Source organism: Anoplolepis gracilipes, chromosome 16 (genome assembly GCF_047496725.1).
Source record: "Anoplolepis gracilipes chromosome 16, ASM4749672v1, whole genome shotgun sequence".
Classification (NCBI taxonomy): Eukaryota; Metazoa; Arthropoda; class Insecta; order Hymenoptera; family Formicidae; genus Anoplolepis; species Anoplolepis gracilipes.
In genome coordinates, this window is record NC_132985.1 from 2,851,814 (window position 1) to 2,868,180 (window position 16,367).

The window sequence follows — 16,367 nt, forward strand, 5'->3', positions numbered from 1 at the left end:
AATAATATGTATTAAGATAATATAAAAGATAAATCAGAAATTGTTTTTTTTTTCAAAAAATTAATGCTTACTTAAACTGTGCTAGCTAAATATACAATAAAGAAGGACATATTTTATCATGAACAATACAATAAAAAATAAAAATTATTCTTGCAACAAGAAAGTTATGCCTCATTTAAAAAATTAAATAGACAAATTAAGATAATTTAGTATCGTTGAAAAAGGAAAGAAAACAATAGTTTATTTACAAATTTCGAATTTATACAACAATTTTGAGCATTGATTAAGAAAAAAATGGATTGATATATTGCTGTAACCGTCGCTTGCCTGCGATCCCACTGTAACAGTTCCGATTCCAATGTTGGCAGTCTTCGGGGTTGTCTGACACGTCTCATTCTGCTTATCCTTCTGTTTAGCCGAGTCGCCAGTCTTTGGTGTTTTCCCGGGTGTTGCATTAGGATTGTTAACGTTGTCGTAGAGGGATGCGCTGGATGTGGCCGCTGTTATCTTGTCTCGTCCCGGTGTCATTTCCATCTCTGTTGATCGTGCCATGGTCCGTGGAAGCGTAGATGGTCCTGAAATAAAATAAATAAATTTAATAAAAACATGAATAACAGAAATAAATAAAATTACAATATATAAATAAAAATAAATGTAATTAATTATAAAAATTACAATACTATCTAAATTATATACTGATCCAAAAATTTAATCTAATTTTGTTTTTAAATGCCAATTAAAACTCTAAAAAGTTAAAATTTAAAGATATAAATTCTCGCAATGGATCTTCTATTTTGCTTTTATCAAAATTAAATACATTACGAAAAAGTTGAAAAATAAATTTATGTATATAAATTAAAAAAAAGAAAACAAAATAAAAAGAGATACATATTTTTATTATTTAAATGACATAGAATAAAAAAAGATAAAAAAATAAGAGATGTATACAGATATAAAGATATATGCTATAAATCATACGTACCGCACGGGCTTCGATATCTGGGATCTTGGCTGCGGAGCCTGGCAAACTGTTCCGGCGTCATACAGGTACACTGAGGTTCTCTGGATCGGCTCGGTGAGGCCGGCGTCGACAGTGGCTTTCGGCGTGTTTTGATCTTCTGCTTGTTCGGTGGCTCGAGCTTCAACGAGTAAGAAGAGGACGCTTTCCTTGAAATCTTGAACGACGGTGACTGTATGGAAAATTAACTAGTGACTGCAAATGACCTAAGAAGTCGAATTGGACTTGTATCGGACTTGTTGTGTGTCGCCCCTAAATCATCTCCGCTCAACTTCCTCGCGCGCGACCCAACGGGAGAAAGGAAATAGGCGGAGACCTCGTGAGAGTGATAGCGAACAGGGTTGTGGCACGATGTACGTATAATGTAACGACATGCGTGTCGCGGGTGTAGTATCACTAAACTTACGCAGCATTCTCTGAATTGCTTTGCGTCTATGGGAGACGTAAAGTTCAGCCCCCATGTATCATTTGTCACTGTGTCCTTCCAGTAAACGAAGCACTCTGACGCTTGGCCGATGCGCGTACCTTAAACATAATTACACAATATTAATTGCAAAATTAAACTCTTATTAAACTTTCCGTAATTACGCTACTTTTATCACTGCATTTTATCTCAAAAGTAAAATTAATGTGCAAAAATTTATATTTTTATATATTTTTATTCTTTGTTCTTTAAAAAAAAAAAAAAAAAAAAAAAAAACTGAATATTTTCAATATTATTTACCTGGCTGAACCAATCGCACATCTAGGATCTTATCGACCTGGCTGTTATATGCAGTGATATGGAAGACGCATTCTGGCGAATCCTGGATGCAAGTGATGTTTACTGGGACTAGATCTTCGGAGACCTGCTGCCACTTGACGGTGCCAGCCCCGCTCGAGTTTACATGGAACACTTCGGCCCACAGCCTAAAAACTCTCGTCATTACATCATGTGTTGCAACAACATGATTTTCGAACATTGACACATCGTTAAGGAAAGTTTCTAAGGAAAGAACGTATGATAAAGTAGAATAGTTGTGATACGAAATGAGAGATTAGAAAAGTAAAGATCTATCGTTATGTAATATCTGTTGTTATTATTTCTTTCGTAATAGATGTAATATTGATATCATACTAAAAGTATATAAAAATATCACTACATCACGTCGATCATAATATTGCACTATATTTTAAAACAGATAAAACTGTGGAAATTGTGCATGGAAAATCACAATTGCATGTACAATACATTACATATGCATGCAATCGCGCATTCGCGTTTATCGAGCAAACACTGCATAAACTCGTTCTGCATTAAAATTATGATCCACAGATATTTATATTCGATTTTGAAGCTTTAAAATGGATAAAACAGGATGGTATATTATCGAATTTTATTCACTGAGTTAGATTATTGTGAACCGAAATGTAATGACATTCTGTATTAAAAATATTAATAATCATGCAAAGCATATGTATACAGATGAAATGTATCAAAAAAGTGTACCAAAGTAGACCAAAAAAATTTAGATTAAAGAAAAATATTTAAAACAAAATAAATATTCCATTTCACCCAATTTAAATAAAATGTAATTTATTAGCGCAAATCGTATAATAAAAAAAATTATTTCTCCATATATTCAAGCATAATAGAAGCGTATATAAAATAATTTCTATTTAGCTAAATAAAGCTACATTAAAATTACACTAATATAACTCAAAGTTAATTAAGTGTGTATCATATCCAAGTAAGAAGGAACTATTTCATTCATTGATGAACAAGCTGCTAGTTTGATCAACTGGATAAAAAATAGAAGAGAAAAGCGAAACAAGATGGTCAGGGTTAAAAAAGTAAGCGTAAGCAAATAAGATAGCGACAAAAAAGAGACAGCAAGAGAGATAAAAGTGAAGAAAACGAATGAATAAGAGAAATGCAAAACAGTCTGGGAGACGTGAATAAAAAGCGATATTCTATCGATATATAACTACCGGCATATAAATGCAGAAGTATATAGTCTCTCCATCAGACGCTACAAAATAATATATAAGTCCGGATCTGAATACTGCATTTTGTAGTAAAAATTTTAAAACATTTGCTAAAATAAGATCAATGATAGCATCGCGATAAAGTATATAATGATTATACTTATGTCGAAAATTAAGATATATTAAAATCTTATAAAATTGTAATTTCAAGTAAGATAAATGTAATTCCGTCCATCCACTTTTTTCCTTGTAAAAATTTATACATATACTCGTAAAGAAATTTCTCTCTAATAATTTCTTAAATTATTACTACTAAATAAATTGCATTCATTCAGCTTTTACTGTCTAATTGTATAATTCATGCGTAATTATCATGCAAATTTGATGCAAAGATTCTGATTCCCGTCGCCCAGCGCTGTTGTTATCCATGCAGCTCGCGAAAAATAGAAGCAAATAAAGAAAGAAAAAGAAGAAAGGAGAAAGAAGAGAGAGAGAGAGAGAGAGAGAGAGAGAGAGAGAGAGAAAGAGAGAGTCAGCATAATGCATGTCAGTCAAGTGTGTACGAATGGTAATCATTGAAGAGAAAGAGTGGCAACATGGTCGAATGGAGAGTGATTGAATGGTTGAATGGTATGGTATGCGCACCTCTTCCTCTCTCTTAAGCTTCCGCACCTGAGCAAGTGGCCAGTGTCACCCCTGCGTCCTCCGCCGCCGCCCATTCCGCCCCTGGCACCGGCCTGCCATGGGCTGTCCTCGTAACGATACGTCTTTGATCTAATCAGGGGTGCGCAACTGCAGGAAAGCTTGTTGCCCATTCTAACTGCTCTTATTCCGGCTTAGCTCCTGCCACCTGCCTTGCCCCACCACCCCCACCACCACCACTCTGCGTCACCACCCTCTGTACTCGTGATGCTCGTTTATATTTCTGGCACGACACGCCTTAACACGCTCCTGGCCTCACGTATCTTTCCTTTCACCCCGTTCCTCAGGATATCCGTCTGATCCCCCGTAGTACGTCTATATATCTTTTTCTTTTTGTCTCGCTTTTTCTCTGTTTCTCTCTTTTTATCTTACTCCGTTCCACCCTCCGTTCAATTCCTCTTTGACACACTTTCGCGGGGTTGGCTCTTATGGCTTGTCTGTGTCGACTTTTGGCACCGATTTCCAACGACGCCGACCACGGCCGACGGTTTGACGTTGCTTTTTTTGCGCGTAATCCTCGGATCGTGTGTGTTATTGGGAAGCACTGTGTTTAATAGGGAGGATTCCCAGTTAGCAGAGAGTAGGAGGAGGTATCTTTATTGTCACATCATTGCAGGCGTCGCGAAAATCATCATCTTGTCTCTAGCATGATCGCTGCGAACATATGTGAGTCGATTAGCTGTGAAATATATATATTTGAAACATGCGCATAGTATACAAATCTTATTTATTTTATGTCAAAAAAATGTATATGAATTATATACTTTTCCTAAACATAGTGCAATGCATCTACGTATTTTAATTAAAACGATATCATGAGATGAAATACGAATTATTGGAGAATTTACGTGAGTGCATAATATTATGCAATATATCAATTATATATAAATATAAAAATAAATATATATACATAAATATAATATGTTTTATTGTTAACATGAGGTAACAATAAATCAGTTTTTAAATTAATATAAAAATTACATGCGCTATGTATGCAAACACCTAAATTTTATGACGAGACTAATCATATAAACGTCACCATTACTCGAAAAGACAAACTCACTAGTCGGATTTAAACAAATTGCAGATTTATTCAGCGAGTTTATTAACGTATTGGTTAATATTAAATTTTTCAATAAACTAATTTATAATACTATGAATATCAATTAGCTTCAGGGATGCATCGCGGTTCAATTAAATTCTGATAAAGTAAAACCTAATGCTCTCGAGCAAATTTTTGAAAAAGATATAAACTATCGCTCTTGTCACTTATCGCTTCTTTAATTTCCCAATCGGTTAAATAAATCTAGCAACGCTCTCATCAATCTCAATGATCTTTTTTTCACACGTTACGGCTTCATTCACATTTCTCGTGATGAATTCTTTCGCAACATGTTTATTGTGAACATCGTCATTGCAAATATTTCATGCTAACGTTTAGTCGAAGCCAACATCGGGGAGAGGTCAATAGCGTGAGATATTATACAGATATGTCGCGGATAATAAAAGGGGTAGCGCCACTGGAGGGTTGCTGAACCGTCCCTGTCGGCCGCGTAATACATCATTTCTCCTGGCGATACTCTCGACAATGCCGGGATATTCTATGCTCTCGTAACGTTCATCTTGCAACATCCATCACGAGAAGATAGGGGATGCTCCGAGAGCTTTCTAGCTCAAAACATTCCTACGAGTAATACCAACACATAGTTGACTTATATATTTTCAACCCTGTACTCGTTCTCCATAATTGCATGTAAAATTGGCACACGAACAAATGTTCCAATACTTCTGAAGATATGTTGAGTGTGAACGTCGCGCATGGTACGGAACATCAATCTTTTTTTTATACTTTTATCACGAGTAACAATACAAATATACGTATAATAAATATTATATCTGCTTAACAATTATATGTATATTTATCTAAAATACACATTTTATTGTCAAATAAATTATTAATTACATAAGATTCTTTTTTGAAAAGATTAATTTTCCAATTAATTAATTAATCAATTGGTCATCCACCTTTACACTAGATAAATTACTAGATAAACTCTATCTCATCGTTTCCGAGTTCGATCGCGGAGAACGAGTCGAAGGAGGGAAATTATTTTCAGACCGGCGGCTGCCGTTGTTATCTAAGCTTTTTACATCATCGGGCCTTCGTCTGGGCAAAAGCACGATTCACAGGCGGCGTATACTTATATGCCGCTTAATTGGACGAGGGACTGCGCGAGAGTGGATAAATGTCAAACGGTGCGTGCACCCATGACTACCGGGGTCTCAAAGGATTAATTATGGGCGACGGAGACGGCGGAAAATCGTGGTTGTGTGTCTGCCGTCTGCGAAAATCCTAACAACGTTGTCGTTGTCGTCGATATAGTCGACACGCACGAGCAGATGATATATCGGGAAAGCAGGAGTTTGTAAATCGCCAGCGGTTCGCCCGACAGCCCGCGATAATTACAGTCAGCGTGGGCGTAGAGTCGAATGAAGACACGTAGGTAGGTAGGAAGCCTTAGCCGAGCCCAGGGGTCTGCCCGTCATCCGACACGAAAGCCAGGACACGAAAGGTAGGCGTACGACCGGCGTAGGCGTGAGTGTGAAGAGAGAAAGAGAGAGAAGAGAGCTTTCTAAACACTATATCGATTTCGACGACGATGCGGTTACTCGTCATTCGTGGCTAAACCTGAATGGTAAGTGCACGATTGTCCTAAGTGTGAAACCAAATTCCTTGAAAAATATTGCATGCAAGTCCAGGTGAAGCTGAGAAGATTATTCGTTTTTATTCTGTCTGACTGTGTTTGACCGATGAATGTACTATTTGCCATAGTAGAATTCGTAATTGAACTCATTGAATAAATCAAATGCTGTGTTCAAAATACATTTAGATTTAAAACAATGAATTAAATTATTCATGTTATATATTATTTTACATCATCTATTAATTATCTCACTAAATTTATTATATATTATTACTATATAGTGAAACAATAGATAAATTTAAAATAATTTTGAGACTCAAAAAATGTATTAAAAGATAAAAACGATACATAGAAAAATTTTATCATTTTTATATAAAAAGATTCTTTGAGAATAAATGCTTATCAGAATAAGCGTTTTCCTTCTTAATTGCTTCATTTTGCTCATTTGAAATTTTGACATTTTAATTTAATATTAATAATATAAACAAAAAAATGATAGTGTGTTCATCAATATAAAGTCAAGTATTGCAAACAAATTGAATTTTTTTTCCAAAACTGGTAAAAAAGGAAAACAAAATCAACTTGATAACTTTTCGTGATCGTTATCGATTCATATATATATATATATATATATATTTCGATATATGTATGTATGTACCTCGAAAACAAAGTCTTTCTCTGAATTAAAACTCCCAATTATATCAACAATAAACAAAATAAAAAATGCATCTATTTCCTTTTTCAGAGAAATTGTGTTTTTCACAATTTGTATAAATAGTTCCATGACCAATTTAAAAAAGAAAGTCATTATTTTCTGTACAATGCAAATCAAAAAGGAAAAATTTTATAACATCTTGTGAAAATTTCTCATCAATTTAATAGAATAATTTCAATAAGCATTAAATATAAAAAAAAATAAAAATATAAAATAAAAAACACGAAAACATTGAAAAAATATTGAAAGACTAAATATTGTACATACACTCCTATTTTTCCAGAGTGTAAAAAATAACATATATAATAATATATTTAAAAATAAAAATAATGTTTTTCAAACTGAATATTTCCGTCACAAAGCTAGTGACAAAACTCCGCACAGGACCGCAAGGAGATCATGAAAAATTCATGCACTTGCTCCAAAACACACGAAGAGTATCGAAAGGAGAGCCAACGCCTTCATGACGCTTCGCGAGTTTTATCGACTCACGAATTTATCCGTGGACGTATTTGCGAGCTAAAGATTCGTCCGCGAATAATTTTACAAGAAACAAAATATATCCAAACACTAAACAAAGAATCAAAAATATCGAGAGATTAAGCATCCCTATACGTGGTATATTTTCGTATGGTTTATTTCCGTATCCATGTTTCCAGAATAACAACAATGTCTTTGTCACCGAATTGAACAAAACTTCACTGGTACAAGCCAGAAAATCACCGAGGATGCATGACACTTGTTCTTACATAAAACTCGGACGCAGAAGCGCGAGATGAGCCAACGCCTCTTATCTAGTCTCGTGATCATTATCGACTCGCGGAGTTGATACCTGAGACAAATTCTTAAATGGAGATTCTTCCAAAACGAAAATGCCAGCGAAGAAAGATTAAGATATGTATTCCAGCGGCATCCGGTTCTCCACCTTGAGGGTGGAGGCTGCTCAGCAACCCTCGACCACCGCGGCAACGCCTCTTCTGACACAAACGTCAAACGATAGGTACGAGAAGTAAGTAACGTAGATACGCAGAAAAAGAAAGAGCGGGTCACACCACGATTAGAAATATACGTCGTTCCTCATCGCCGCTCCTTGGTCGCGAAGCGGTCACGGGGAGACGCGAAAAGCGGAAGCGGGAGCGCGGACGGAGAGGTGCGACTCCGCCTAGTCGCGCGCGCGAGAGGCACCTCACCCTGGGTAAACACACTGCGGGATGCACCACTACTACCACCACCACCACTACCGCCACCACCACCAATACTACTCCAAAGGCACCATTACTACCACTATTATACTAGCGGCACCGGTGTGTATACGATCAACGCCCCGCACCACCCACCGTCTCCTCATCAACGAGAAGATAAACGTCTCTTCTGTGTTTCCTGGCTTCCTTTGTACTTCCACTCATTTCTCTCGTCAGTTCCTTTTACGGCGTCTCTAATCATATTTTTATCTATCTAGCTCTCTTTCGCTTTCTATTTATTGCATCTTTACCTGTCGACCGCTTCGCCCATCCGCGTGACGATGACTCACCCTCACCGACACGGCGACGCTTTCTCCTCAGCTTCCCAGCACTTTGGAATAAAATATACCGGTACCTCGGTCAAGCGCTTCTCTCGAGAACAGACACGCACTCTTCACCGTATAAGCTTGGCCTAGATGCCACAAACGCGAGTCTTCGCGACGACACCACCGCAACGGAAAAAGATAAACGGAGAACAGTCGGAGGGATGCTGGAAGCGCCGCGCGCGACAGTCAGAGAGGTGGTCGTGGGCGGCGGCGGTGGCGGCGGCGGCGGCGGCGGCGACGACGACGACAGGGTACGGGGGCGGCAGGGCTGAAGTTACGTGGCCACCGCGTTAGCTTGCGGGGAGGGGAAGACGGTTCCTCGAGAGAGACACGGAATCAGACACGATATCCACCCTATTCGCAGAGAGAAGCATAAACGGAGAAGAAAGAGACTCACAAGACCCACCAGAATAAGACGTCGACGAAATATCACCGACAGGCTACTCGGATGCCGCTTTCAACGGCACTCTCGTCGCTTATTGACGTCGCTGTTGTCGCTGTTATTGCCACCGCTTCGTCGTCCGCTGCTCGGTTCTCTATCTTTTTTTTTTCTTTTTCTGTCCGCTCCTGGTGTCCGGGCGACGGTCGTCGCCTCGCCGTGCGATCACGCTTCCGGTATTTCGCGGGAAATTCTCGCGGACGACGTAGCCATGGATACTGCAGGATCCGACAGGGAGAGGCAACTACCCCGTCGCGCGCGCACCCCGTGCCCCTTCCTCCTGTCTCCTCCGCGATGCGCGCCCCACGACCGAAAATGTCAATATCCTCTCTCGCGCGCTGCGCCCGCGATGCGCCCTCTCTCCCCCTCGTACTCATCCCCACCGTACCGGTTCACCCCCTTATATACGCGTTTTCCATGTACCGCTCCCGTTTCTCATTCTCCCGTTCTCCACTAACTCCTTTCGACATCAGCCCAGCAATCCTTTCTCCTCGTACTCCGTTTCCTTGTAGCGATTCTTGTCGCTTTCTCTCTCTCTCTCCCTCTCTCTCCCCCTCTCTCTCTCTCTCTCTGTCTCTTCGCTCGCGCTACTATACCTTATCAACTAAGGGATGAAATTATTGTTGAAGGGCTCAAGTATTATCAGAATGTAAAATGATTTTCTTTGATCAGGAACGAGAAAATATTTATCGTTACATATTGACTTTCATTACAAAAGATACACTTTAATTCGTGCAAATTTATTTTATGAAGGGTTGTTATTTCAACCTTGCTGCATACTCTAATAACCTGCTTTTTTTTTGAACTGGTATTCTATAATCGCTCGTTATATTTTCTTTGTTATTTAATTTTGCAGCCTTCTCTCTGTATCCTTCCCTTTCTCTCCGAGGGAGATAAAAACAGGTCATGACAAGTGGATATGATTTCTCTTAAAGATTTACTCTATTTCATCTATTTCTTTTTGTTTTTCTATATATTTGATACATTCTTCCACCTCGTAGCAAGTGCACGATCTTTTCAATTAATCCTTTTCACTTACCGTGGACACGTGCAGGACGATTAACGTCCTCGTCGTCACGATCGTCGTCATCAGCATCGCCGGTCATCATTGCCGTTACACTGAGACGTAACCATAGAAATCAGTAATCAATGTTGAGCAGGAGTTTATTTGAAGAGAATCAGCGATCCCCGAGCTTATTCATTTCGATGTCTATAATCGTCTGATATACATTAATCTTTAACTCATCTGCATTGCTCCAGTGCGTGATAAGTGTGATTCTACAAGCACAATACAATAAATAAAGGGATAAAAAGATAGAAAAAATTATCGATATTTTATATAAAAAAAAATCAAAATTATGAAATAAATTACCTATATATTATTTCCTTTATTCCTTTTATAGGCATGCATCAATCACAATAAGCGAAACAACGTAGCAGTCATGTCTGATTATAAACGGTCCTTTTCTACTTATAGATTTATGAATATCTTGTGCCACTCAAGCTACTGTCCCAAAAAAATCACGCTGAAAATATAAAATACAGAATAATCATAATTAACTAAATTATATAAATTTAAAAAAATCTAAATTTTTAGAATTATTCTAGAGAAAAGAACAATCAAGGAAAATTTATAAGATTATATAATTTGAATTACTTGAATTTTGAATACAAGTTTACAATATATCATCATCGTTCTCGTAGCATTGAATCGTATTTGCTAATAATTTTTATATCTTATTCTATATATATATATATATATATATATATATATATAGAATAAGATATAAAAATTATTAGCAAATATGATATATATTTGATATATATTTGCTTATTTATTTGATGGCGCGTTTTATTTATATAATATATATTTTCATGAAAAGATCAGCAACTTGGAGAAGATGCATGTGTCATTTTGAGTTGTAATATAAGCGTTATTTTATTGCGTAAATATATAAATAAATGTATAAAACTCTTGAAAAACAAATATATTAATTGTACTCACGCAATGCAGCTGTGCTTTTGATATAATTTTTTTATCCTCTTTCCGACGAGAAAGAAAAAATAATTAACATAATGTCGGAAGTTAAATGGATTTGTTTAGTTACAATCTGTGCATTTTTCACTCTTATTGCACATACACTTATCTCACTTTAAATGCTAATTATAATATATAATCTTTCTCCACGTACTTATGGCGCAAAATATAAATTACGAATATTCATAGTACTTCATATTTATTCCGATAGAGGTTTCTGTGATCTCTCTCGTTCTGTGATCTTTAAGGCTTGTGCACATGTACGAAAAATTAACCAATCACGCTTCTAGTACTACTAGTAACATTCTTGCATCAAACATTTGATTGGCCCTTTATCTATACGATTATGCAAGTTTGAAGATGGACCCAGTGCATAGATGTTTACTTTTTACATTGCTACATGACACATGTTCAAACAGGTGGAAAAAATAAATAAATAATAAAGAATTGTTTTATATATCTATGATATTATACTATTTGAAAAATTGATAAACCATTTTACAAAAATGGATATTTCATGGACAAATACTGCTAAAGCATTGCAGGATTTTGCAAGTATTCTGGTTTGTGGAAAATGGTAATTACATTATAAATTTCTGTTTGCTAAGGATTATTTTGATCAAGCTACATTAATTCAATTAATAATCACTAATTTTATTCATATTAACAAAATATTGCAAGATATTACTGCTAAATAAATGCTTGAAATTAATCAGAATTTGGTTAAAGTACAATGCTCCACAACTTAGTAGTAATTTATATATCTCAATATATCCATAACTGACTATCTGTAAGCCAAAGTAATACCAAGTTGTATTCATGATTTTTTTTTTGTAAACTTTATTCAGCAGGTATTATTTTTATAAACATTTTATATGTTTACCATTATATCTCTATTTTAGATTTATTATATTAATTATATATAAATATCTTTTTTCCAGTGGAGCTAAACCAATATCTCCTGTAAGGCTTACAAATTGTGGACATTTCTTTTGTCATGATTGTGTCAAGTCTGCAACAATATGCGTTAAGTGTGATATACCTGTGCATCCATGCGAAATTAATCCTGATTGCTTAGTATCAAATCTCATTCAGGGATGCGATAGCATTGCACAAATTATTAAAAGGTTTGACTAGATTTTCTTTAAATATAAAGCTGTGAAAAGTTGCTACTATGAAATGATTATTATTGTATCATATCAATATTTATTAACTAATATTATAATAAAATTATATATATATATAGAATTGCTAATAATTAACAGTATAAATATATTAGGAAAAATATATGGGACAATATTGTGGATGGATCTAATATATCATTAGACAATACAGTATCTGAAGTATTTAATACACCAAGAAAATCTTACATTAGGAAGAATATAGATAAACGAGATTCAAAAGGAGAAACACAATTGCATACTGCATGTTTAAAGGTATATATTATATACTAGTATGTCTTTTTCTTTTTAATTAAAAAAATATTAAAATATTTTTTTTATCTCAAATTTCTACTATATATTAAATATTATCATATATTAAATATAAATTAAAAATTTATTTATAGAAAAATGCTGAACAAGTTAAACGTTTGTTGATGCGTGGTGCAAATCCTAACACAAAAGATCACGCAGGTTGGACACCATTGGTAAAAATGATTATTTATTATATATAATATATATATATTTTTTTTTTAATTATATTTTTATGCTATTTTTTTCAAGATTAAATTATTTTTTGAAAAAGTTTAATTATTTTTTGGTATATTTCAGCAAGAGATAGTCAATTATGGATATACTGAGATATGTAAATTATTGCTAAGTTGTGGAGCATTGTCTAATATGTCAGGTTATGAAAAGAAAACCCCACTACATGAAGCTGTTAACTTTAATAGAATTGAAGAAGCTAAATTATTATTAAGCTATCATGCTGATAAGAATTTATGTGACAAATATGGTAAAAAACCTATGTACGTATATATATACATTACAGTTACAAGATTATTTAGAAAGTTTATTTAGAAAGTTTTTCTTTTACTTACGTAATCTTAATTTGCAGAGATTATTGTAAATCAGACGAGATGCGGCAACTTTTGATGGATGTACAGTCTTCGTCTGAAAAGATATTGGACAAAAGTATTAATCAAACGTTAGATACGTCATTACATATAAGATGTGATAAATTTGTGATTTATGCCTCACACTTAAAACATGAAAATCAGAAATTGCTTAATCTCATAGCCACAAAACATAAATTCAAGATTTTGACTGTATATAGGTATAATTTTTCTTATAATTAATAGCAAAATATCAAGGTGCGTTATCAAATCTATATTTCGGATTTTTATATTTCAGATCATCTGTAACACATGTCATAGTGGAAGTAAATGAACGGAATATTACAAAATTGACACTTGATGTTTTATTCACAATTGTCCATGGCAATTGGCTTCTTAATAGTGATTGTAAGATAAAACAATTTTGTGTCTTTTTCTTTAATATATGTATATATACAGATCCATATTATTTAATAAAGTTGTACCATTTATTTAAAGGGATTAGACTGGCAGAAGATATGAACGACATATCTAATATGGATTTTGAATTGTTTGAAGTTTATGGCGCACCAACTTCTGATGTTCCAAAAAAAGCAAGACAAAACAGGGAAAATCAAAATCCACGCTTATTCAACAACTGTTTCTTTTATTTTGCTTTACAAGCAGATGTAACTTATCAGATTGGAAATATGGAATTAAGAAAAGATGTTTTGATACAGCTTGTAAAAGCAGGAGAGGGAACAGTTCTCACTAGAGAACCAAATCCAGAAGATCTGAAGGACATGATACAAGTGATACCTTATCACATTGCAAATGATTTGTCTCATCCTTTGTATAAATGTACGCATTATATTATATATATGCCAGGCAAAGGTGAACCACGTATTAAATACAAAATGCCACATATCAAAAGTCTACCACTCATATGGCTAATTGAATGTATAGAAAAATTTACTCTAATTAATCCGGCTCACTTGGGATTATCCTGAGTACCTAAAAATGAATACTGTTACACAATATTCTATATTACATTTTTTCTTTAATATATTCCCATATTTTAATTATTATTCATTCTATTTCCCTTTCTTAATAATTATTTTTTATTCTTTTTTATATATTGTAAAGTTAATTTAAATTATTCTATATTGATATATATATATGTATATTTATTATAACGTATCAGTATAATAATTAACTTTAATAATTTTTCATTCTATACGATATGTAAGAGACAAAAATACTTATATAATTATATATTCGCAATTGAACAGTTGCATAAAATAAAAAATTATAGAAAGTTATTTATAAAATATTTTAATAAACAAGATAAAATTTTTATTTGTAAAAGTATTTTTAAATATTTTATTGTCTATTTCTTCCTAATAATTCGTCAAGAAACTGGTTGACCTGCTGCTATTTCTTTCATTTTCTTATTGTCAATAGCACAAAATGATTGTAGAATAAATCCTGTATAAATGTCACATTTAATTTAATATATCTATGTAATTTTGTATATATATTTAAATTTTTTACATATAGCTAAGTAAAATTTTATCAAGCATTTATTAAATTGTTGGTTTGCTAAATTTTTTAATTATTAAAAATTTATGTAACAAAAAAATATTTTTTACTAAACAAAATATTAACAGTATTTTATGTAACAAAGAAGCTTGAGATAATGATTTTAAATGCATCATTATCATTAATATCCCGAACTATAATTATACCTCTATTATGTAAAGTACAAAATATTACAAATCGTCCACAGATATCTCTATTATTAGCTTCTTCTGGTAATGCCATAGTAACAAATGGCATTAGAAATGGCAAGGGAATCTCGAATAATTTTTCTTCATGTTGTTTATATATATATTGTATATTGAATCAGCTACTCTGCCTACATGCACAAAAAGGGAAATTAAAGTGAAAATTATATGTAATAAATATATGTCTCCTATCCGGTACTTGAGATATCAAGCTAAATCTTCAATTTGATAATATATTCTTTCATGCTAGCATTTCTAAGAAAGATTCTACTATATTTATATTAATAATTGTATTCTTCTTCTATCAGTAATAAAAATAAAAATTGTAGAAATTTGGATTTTACTAATTGTAAGCTTATATGTTTATATAGTTTTATTCATCAAAAAGAGAGAGAGAGAGAGAGAGAATCAACATCAGAAATGTACAATTTTACAAAAAAAAATTTATTTATTTTAGTGTATGTTTTGCATATAAATTTATATATCAGTTAAATAAAATTCAAAATAATAAGTCTTGTTTGTTCTGACCGAATCATAAATAAATGTCACCATCAATTGTAAGCTATGACTTCGAAATTTCTGTAAAAAGCCTATCGATATTTATATCTTTTTCTATTTATATCTGACGATTTTTTCGACGAACGTATTTTCTCTCAACATATTCCTGAACGTATTCCTTGGTATATCCCCCAATATATCCAATAATGTGCGTTCTTATTTAAATAAAGAAACTAAATTAATATGTATATGAAACTTACAAATAATAAATACTTACTTCAGCGTTGCGCTCCAGGCACCCGAATGCCTCTCCTAAAACTTCTCCTTCTCTTAAGAGATTGCTCAATAACGACTCTATGATATATATAAACTGTACACCATATACTGTAACATACAAATTACATACAAATAACACATAAACAGAGAAAACACAATATAATTAATATTATAAAAAAATTATTATATATATATATATATATATATATATATATATATACGTTAAATTTTAATATAAAATAATTTTAATAAATATTTAAATAATTTTATAAAATTTTGAATTAAAACAATTATTAATAATAATAAAACTATAATAAAACAAATAATAAATTCTTACATTAGACTTGCTCTGCTAGTGCCTCATTTCTCATCCTTCTTTCAAATCAAGAGGTCGATAATTTTACGTTGATCTATAACATATAAATAAAATCTAAATTGCAGCAGCGCCTAAATAATTAATATTTCCAAAAATTATGATATAAAATGATGCTCATTAACCAGTTAGCAAGAATAATCTCGTAATGAGAATATATTTTTTTCGCGATCGCGTCTCGAAAACTATTATATATTTTACGATGCCACGCTGCGCTATTAACATAATAATAAGATTTAATTCCTA

The 16,367-nt window shown here is 33.4% G+C and overlaps 2 protein-coding genes across 7 annotated transcripts in view; one reads left to right on the forward strand and one right to left on the reverse strand.

The window, feature by feature from the left end:
- Sif (guanine nucleotide exchange factor still life) overlaps positions 1-9,419 on the reverse strand; it is a 39,028-nt gene extending 29,609 nt beyond the window's left edge. For 3 of the 6 annotated variants that reach the window (XM_072908460.1, XM_072908458.1, XM_072908457.1), the window contains exons 1-6: positions 9,082-9,419; positions 3,632-4,342; positions 1,743-1,927; positions 1,425-1,543; positions 983-1,190; positions 328-575 (exon numbers count right to left, since the gene is read on the reverse strand). In XM_072908460.1, coding sequence (XP_072764561.1) covers positions 328-575; positions 983-1,190; positions 1,425-1,543; positions 1,743-1,927; positions 3,632-3,801 — 930 coding nt within the window. In that variant the 5' untranslated portion in view covers positions 3,802-4,342; positions 9,082-9,419. The remainder of the gene's footprint in view (positions 1-327; positions 576-982; positions 1,191-1,424; positions 1,544-1,742; positions 1,928-3,631; positions 4,343-9,081) is intronic. The other 3 variants (XM_072908462.1, XM_072908459.1, XM_072908461.1) reach the window with 2 other exon arrangements.
- Positions 9,420-11,517: 2,098 nt separating this feature from the next.
- Positions 11,518-14,446, forward strand: LOC140674699 (BRCA1-associated RING domain protein 1). The gene is made up of 8 exons (XM_072908468.1): positions 11,518-11,729; positions 12,094-12,279; positions 12,432-12,588; positions 12,720-12,800; positions 12,925-13,121; positions 13,211-13,429; positions 13,507-13,616; positions 13,707-14,446. The coding sequence occupies exons 1-8, from the start codon at positions 11,659-11,661 to the stop codon at positions 14,195-14,197; spliced, it is 1,512 nt and encodes a 503-aa protein (XP_072764569.1). The 5' UTR covers positions 11,518-11,658; the 3' UTR covers positions 14,198-14,446.
- Positions 14,447-16,367: the final 1,921 nt, after the last annotated feature.

What these genes read in the sequence shown, in the direction of transcription:
- LOC140674699 (XM_072908468.1), top strand. Translation starts at nt 11,659, where the DNA reads ATGGATATTTCATGGACAAATACTGCTAAAGCATTGCAGGATTTTGCA. An exon ending in TGCATACTGCATGTTTAAAG is followed by an intron (nt 12,589 to 12,719) that starts GTATATATTATA and finishes ATTTATTTATAG; the next exon opens with AAAAATGCTGAACAAGTTAA. An exon ending in ACGCAGGTTGGACACCATTG is followed by an intron (nt 12,801 to 12,924) that starts GTAAAAATGATT and finishes GGTATATTTCAG; the next exon opens with CAAGAGATAGTCAATTATGG.